At 36.1% G+C, this 7147-nt stretch overlaps 1 protein-coding gene across 2 annotated transcripts; it reads left to right on the top strand.

Annotated features, from left to right (window-relative positions):
• LOC121239791 (vesicle-associated membrane protein 714) lies at positions 1-6188 on the top strand. 2 transcript variants are annotated; one of them, XR_005935365.1, is made up of 5 exons: positions 1-441; positions 2829-3019; positions 3504-3667; positions 5779-5948; positions 5987-6188. XR_005935365.1 is itself a non-coding variant. In XM_041137115.1 (4 exons), the coding sequence occupies exons 1-4, from the start codon at positions 225-227 to the stop codon at positions 5867-5869; spliced, it is 663 nt and encodes a 220-aa protein (XP_040993049.1). In that variant the 5' UTR covers positions 2-224; the 3' UTR covers positions 5870-6188. The 2 variants fall into 2 exon arrangements, 1 of the variants encoding a protein (XP_040993049.1); XM_041137115.1 differs by having other exon boundaries at positions 2-441; positions 5779-6188.
• Positions 6189-7147: the final 959 nt, after the last annotated feature.

Genomic DNA, 7147 nt, shown 5'->3' with positions numbered 1-7147 from the left:
AAGCACACCGTCACCGTGGACTCGCCGGTAACATCATACCTTGTCTGCTCCTCACCTTCAAGTTTCAACTGAAAATTAAAAATAATTAATTTGAAAACACAAAATTGCCAATTTATTGATCATTTGCTATCCATAGCTCGAATTCTCTATGGTTTTTTGAGACCAAAATAAAGAGGAATTCGGATCGCCCTCTGAATCTCGAGGAGCCGCTGAGATAGAGAGGGATGGCTATACTCTACGCGGTGGTCGCTCGGGGAACGGTGGTGCTGGCGGAGTTCAGCGCTGTTACGGGTAACACGGGTGCGGTAGCGAGGCGGATCCTCGAGAAGCTTCCGTCGGAAGCCGATTCCAGGCTCTGCTTCTCCCAGGACACCTACATCTTCCACATACTTAAATCCGATGGCCTCACCTTCCTCTGTATGGCCAACAACACCTTCGGCAGTGCGTTTCTACTTCTCCTCCTCTTTTTCTTTTAATCTTTCAAATATCGAAACAATTCTTGATTTTCGATTGTGGTTTTGGCTGATGGATTTTAGGATGCGGAGGGGGCTTTGGGTTTATCCATTTTTATGCTGGAAATGATAATGATATTTGATTTATCCAATTGTGTTCCAAAAAATATTTTGATCATGCTAGAATCTAATCTAAACTTCAATAATTAACTTTACTTCGTTCTTATAAAAAAAAAAAAAAAATTAAACTAAACTTAGTTGCATTTGCTCGGTAGTCAGACCAATTAAAACTAGTCTTCGGTTTGATTCATTATGCGTTAGGAACGATTGCTTATATCTAGATTGAGCAGAATTTCTACTAAGCTCCTGTTGATTTCGAAGGAAATGGGGGGAAACAATGCAGAGTATTAGTTGTTAGATCAGTTTCAGTCTTAGGGGAATGATAACATACCTTTTTTTTTTATAGGTAAAATAAAATTTTGTTGATAAAAGTAAGTAGGCGTAGCCCCAAGTACCCAAGAGGTATACAAAAATAATCTAATCTTAACTTCAATAATTAACTTTACTTTGTTCTTATAAAAAAAAATTAAAATAAACTTAGTTGCATTTGCTCAGGAGTTAGACCAATTAGGCTTCAGTTTGATTCATTATGCGTTAGGAGCAATTGCTTATATCTAGATTACGCAGAATTTCTGTTAGGCTCCTGTTGATTTTGAAGGAAACGGGGGGAAACAATGCAGAGTATTAGTTGTTAGATCAGTTTCAGTCTTAGGGGAATGATAACATACTTTTTTTTATAGGTAAAATAAAATTTTGTTGATAGAAGTAAGTAGGCATAGCTCAAGTACACAAGAGGTATAGAAAAATAACATCTAGATACAATTATAGAAGCCCATAAAAACAACGTTTTGAAGAAGAATCTCTTAAGTTCATCCAAAGACGTTCTTGATCTTCAAATCTTCAACCATTTATCTCCATACAAAGACACCACATGAGACATAGGGGGGATCATTTTCCACAAAACTCCAATTTAGGGGTACCCTAAAGACCTCCCCAACACGTAAGAAGATCCACCACCCTTCTAGGCATTACCCTTGCAAATCCGGTCCTTTTTTTTTTTTTTTTTTTTTTTAATTGGCACGGGGTATCCAAGAACAAAGTCCCAACTAATTCCGGGGGAGTACAGGCCCTCGGCAAGGAGTTTCTCGCAAGTTCATCTCGGGTAATTCAAGGGGAAGTTACTCCACTCCGATGGCCCCTAGAAATTGTTTGCATCCAAGAGGATTCGAACCTTAGGCCTGGAGATAGCATACCACTAAGACCAAGGCCTTTAACACTTGAGCCAACCCTGGGGTTGGTCCTGTTGAAAATGCCCCCCATAATGTGCTGGCCACTGCACAATGCAATAATAAATGATCCATGAGTTCATCACTTTTTCTTACAGATATAACACCAATCAATAACAATATGCCCACATTTCCTCAAAGAGAGCTACCTTGAGAGGCACCTTATATCTCCAAATGCACTTCCTAGGAAAGGTGTGGTGGTTTGAACCATCAAAGCCTTGTACAAGGACCGAACTGTGAATCTCCTACTCCCCACATGAATCTAGATCATCCTATCCGCCTCAACGTTACCAATATTTGCAGCATAGAGCAAGCTGAAAAAATCAGTGATGGCTCCTACTAGAGCTATTCATCAAGTCTGCCACTTATCATGCACAATCCGATAAGAGTACAGGGAATGCAATCTTGAGGGTCCTATCTCCAAACCAAGGATGCTACAATACTAGCCTGTTGAATTTTCATTTTTGGGTTTATAATACTAACACCTAACACACCACTTGCCTTTTATCAAGCTTATGTGACAAGCCAAACTGATTCATTCGCCACTGATGTTTTACCATATCTGCCCTTTCGTCCATCCAGATTTGTAGGAACTCTCCTCTTTCAAATATCTCAGAAAAATTTCGATTTTGGTCAGAGAATATCTCTTCGTATTATGATCTATAAGTTGTTTTCAATCCAGATTTAAACAGTTCATTTTATTTTTATGGATTTTCTCCTAGATTATCTTTCCATTTGATATCTTTTGTGGTATATTTGCTTCCTGCCTCTTTAAGTATTTATCATATCATCTACTTATTTATCGTAGTCATCTCATTATGTGTACATTTATACTTCTCTTTTGTGTGATAAGTAACCCTGCAGTTCCAACTTTTAAATCTCATTATCATTTAGATTTTCACATGAGAAGGATGTCAATCTATTGTTTTTTTTTTATCCCCCAACAAAAAAAAGCTGCATACCCCGTGTTCCCTCTTTTCATGTTCGTCTTTTAACCATCCTTTTGTGACTTCTTTGTGCCTTGGTCCAGGGAGGATCCCTTTTTCTTACTTGGAGGATATTCAAATGAGGTTCATGAAAAACTATGGCAGAGTGGCCAACTATGCACCGGCTTATGCAATGAACGACGACTTTTCCAGAGTCTTGCATCAGCAAATGGAGTTTTTTTCTAGTAATCCTAGTGCAGATACCCTAAACCGTGTAAGAGGTGAAGTTGGCGAGGTAAGTATCTTCAGTTGTTTTGCAAATTGCTTTCTGTTTCTTCTTTCTTATTTTTGTATTCCTGTAATGACGTGTTACAGCTGCCTTTATATCATTTTCAATTACAGTGCTTCCCCAGGTTATCTACATGTAAATCAGGGTCCAATATTAATCATTTAAATTTAGATATTTCAATGAGTGCCTGCTTGCGACTTACAATAAGACATTGTCAACTGTTGAGCATTTGGTCAAATTGTGTTTGCAAGTTATATAAAAAAGAGAGCTTATGCTTTTTACCCACAAATTACCGCCTATTATTCACTTTACACCCCCAAACTACTAAAATTTCAATTTGCACCATATAGAACTTATATTTTTTTTATTTGCACCCAAACTACCAAAATTATGATATTGCAACCTCATTTCTTACTTTTGTATCTGTAGTATCTATCATTTTCCTGTGACATTTTTTTTTTCTCACGAGCTCCAAAAATCTGGTGTCCAGATACGTACTATCATGGTGGAGAACATAGAGAAGATATTGGAAAGAGGTGACCGGATTGAACTTCTTGTTGATAAAACTGCAACCATGCAAGATGGTGCATTTCACTTCAAGAAACAATCCAAGCGCCTTCGTCGAGCTCTTTGGATGAAAAATGCCAAGCTTTTGTGGGTTTCTTATCTCCTCTTATCAGTTTGGATATGCATTAATGTTCATTCTACCTATTGTTAGTAAAGATTAAGGCCTCGTTTGGTTACACAGATGAGATGAGATAAAATTTGAAAGTTGAATAGAATATTATTTGTGTTTTGAGATTTGAAAAAGTTGAATTGTTTTTTGTATTTTGTTTGGAAGTTTGGGAAATTTATAATGATTAGATGAGATGAGATAAGATAGTTTGTGAAAACAAACCAGGCCTAATTGTATATTCATAATAGTGCACAAAATAAAATAAAAATTTGGGTTTGATCAACTGCTTTTTTCTTTTGCGGATTGTGTGTGTGTGTGTGTTGGGGGGGGGGGGGGGGGGGTTGTTTAGGCGCATTATTATTTTTTATTTTTTTGATAAAATATAATTGTATCAATACTAGAAATAGCATAGCCCAAGTATACAAGGCATATAGAAGAAAACACCCAGTAAGGAGTGAGAGATAGATACAAGGAAGTCATATGTAAACTAAGACTATTGGAGTCCAAAGCAATGATCCAAATAGAAAGGGTGTTAAAAGAAACGTTTCATCCAATGAGTGTACCCGTTCTTCGAAGTTCAGGTCATTCCTTTCTGTCCATATGCACCACAAAAGGCAAATAGGCCTCATTGTCCAGACTGCTGCAATTTGGGGATTGCCATAAAGACCTCTCTAGCTTGCAAGAAGATCAACCACCCTCCTGGTATAACCCATCTAACTCGATGTGGTTTTGTGAAATTACAAACAATGATTCCCTGTTCTTCCGCATCTATTCTTTCTGGTGTATGTGGAGAGTAGAATCATTATTGCTGTGGCCTTGTGCTTTTTCATTGTTGGACGTTCGAAGCAAATCTTGGGAGCTTTTTAAGAGATTAGGCGTATATCTGCCTCATGACAATCCTATTTTCCATTTTTTTTGTTTTATATTTCTTGACATTGTTTTGTCCTGCGAGTTGACTGCTGTTCTTTTACATCAGAACTCTCTGTAGTTATGTGTAAATACTCTAGAACAATGATTCATTGCACCTCTCCTAAGGTATTCAGTGACATGTCTATGAGCATAGATTTGTTGAATAAGGAAGTTGAGACTTGGAGATTAGCTGGCTAAACAAATGACAATAGATTTTGTTAGGGATATGACGTGTAACAATTTTAATCAAATTTGGTTTTAATATTATGTTCTATCTTTTATTTTACTGAGCTTTTATTTTGTGATTAAAGACATCGGAATCCATTAGGATTAGGGTTCAGTTTAAGAGTCAAGTTTTTATTTTTTAAGAATTTAAAAATCCTGATTATCTTGGGATATCCGTTAGTCTATTTAAACATCTTCTGTACTCCAAGGAGATAGATTTTGATGGAATAAAATTCTGAGAAAGTGATATTCTCTCCTCTCTTTTCTCTGGACCATGGACTTGGTCCCCTCTCCCTCTGGTTTGTTTTCTGCACTCCATAGCTCTCTTCTTCTTCTTCTTTTCTCTCTTTTTTCTTTTCACTTGCTTCTTCTCTCTGTTTATCCTTCACTAATCTCTAAAGTCCTTTGTTCTGCATCGTAATACATTTTAGAGAATTTACAATTAAAGACCATGCCTATAATGACCCATCATTTCTTTTTTGGTTGGTGATTTAGTGCTCCAAGCCATAAAGATCAGTTTTTTCTAGTCAGAAGCTAGTTTAGAACCCTGAGTATAGGTGTCGTATTTGCGAAAGACTATGGACTATGCATCATTAACTAAATAAATATATAGTGATTTTTCTAATCGTGCCTTAGAGTTGGACATGCCACAAATGTTATGTAATGTGTAAGAAACATAATAACTGTTTTGTCTGCAATTATCTGGAAGAGGTTTTCCGTTTCTCTTTAATAATGAGTTATCAACTTTTACCTGCTGCAAGTTTATTCATCAAATAAGAATTGCTTTTATAGAATGAAGAGTTTGATTCTATTTTACTAATTTTATGTATCAAACCAAATTCGGACCATACAATGGAATTGTTGAAAGTACTTGTACACATTAATAGTTTTTGCTGCTTATAGCCTTTGGGAATTGTAGTTTTCATCATATAAACTTTTCTCTTGTTCGTGACAGGGCACTGTTGACATTCTTGATTGTTCTGTTGCTGTACTTTATAATTGCTGCTTGCTGTGGAGGCATCACCCTACCTTCCTGCAGATCTTGATTTCCATTCTTGCTGGTTTCGAAGTTCTGCTGAGGTATGCGACTGATGGCTGTTTAAACGATGTCTATTCGTTTCTTTTTATAGAGGTTTGGAAGGCTTCACAGTCCTCCTTCATAAAGGGTGTTTGGAAATTAGTATCTTGGTCTGTGTAGGCTTCCAGAATTATCCTGTAGCTTCTTTTGCTGTTGTTGGGCTTGATGTAAGTAACCAGCGCTTATCTTTGGAAGCCTGATAAGTGCTGTTGAATTGTTATGCTTCATATTTGTAATTTTTTAACAATATGTACGAGTTCATGGTTAATTCATTATTTAGTACAAAATGTTGATCTGCTCTTTCACACACATATTCCTGTTAATCAACTAATCTTGATCTGCTCTTTAACATAACTATCCGGTCAATTAGCTTATTTTGTTTAATTGCATGGTCAGTTTTGATTCTCATTTTATTAGTTCTTTTATTTGTGAAATGGCTATATTATACTATAGTCTCAAGACCAAGCCTTTCAGGACTTATACCTTTCATCAAAGCTGCTTTGCTGTTACTTTCCCACTTCTATCCTTTGTATTGCATATTGTCTTAAAACGAATTCAAAAATGTTGAGATATACACGTGGTGAGATAATTCTTATGAATTATATTATTAGAGAATATGGTGGCATAAAGTCGGATTCTGCCTGGGCTTTTAGGCCTCGTCCCCCTCCATTTCTTTTCTTCCCACTTCTAAATCTATGATACATTTAGAGCATTGTTTGTGTATTTAAATATATGCATATCTTTTTAAAGACTTAGGTTCTAGTTATACTTATAAAAAAAGAGTTAGGTTCAAGTTATACTTCATATCTCTTTTACAATGTTATACCACTTGGAAACCTCCCCTATGATCAATATCTTGTCGAACTGACCATCAGATTATATGATTTAGCATGCTGATTATGCTTGCCAAATATCAAGATTATCTAAGAATGTACGAAGTATGACTTATCCAAAAACAAATGTATGAAGTATGTGTTTCTTCGTCCATATTTAAAAATTTACTAAACAAATTAGTTTTGGTTTAGATAGCAAATGACTTGTCAAATTAAACATGTATGATAACCGTATGAAGGACATATAATCTAATTGTAGATTTGACAAAGTATTAGCTTATCAAAATTACTTTAAGAATGTGAAGAGTTAAACCAAACACAACTTGAATCCAACCCACACCCACAGGCACACGCACACGCACACATAGAGAATAAACAAAATAGTTAATGAATAGCTCAAGGAATTATGCTGA

Source organism: Juglans microcarpa x Juglans regia, chromosome 7D, assembly GCF_004785595.1.
Source record: "Juglans microcarpa x Juglans regia isolate MS1-56 chromosome 7D, Jm3101_v1.0, whole genome shotgun sequence".
NCBI lineage: Eukaryota > Viridiplantae > Streptophyta > Magnoliopsida > Fagales > Juglandaceae > Juglans > Juglans microcarpa x Juglans regia.
This window is presented reverse-complemented; position numbering and strand designations above follow the sequence as displayed.

Coding starts and splice junctions, on each gene's coding strand:
- LOC121239791 (XM_041137115.1), top strand. CDS start 225: ATGGCTATACTCTACGCGGTGGTCGCTCGGGGAACGGTGGTGCTGGCG. Junction 442..2,828: donor GGCCAACAACACCTTCGGCA/GTGCGTTTCTAC, acceptor GCCTTGGTCCAG/GGAGGATCCCTTTTTCTTAC. Junction 3,668..5,778: donor ATGAAAAATGCCAAGCTTTT/GTGGGTTTCTTA, acceptor TGTTCGTGACAG/GGCACTGTTGACATTCTTGA.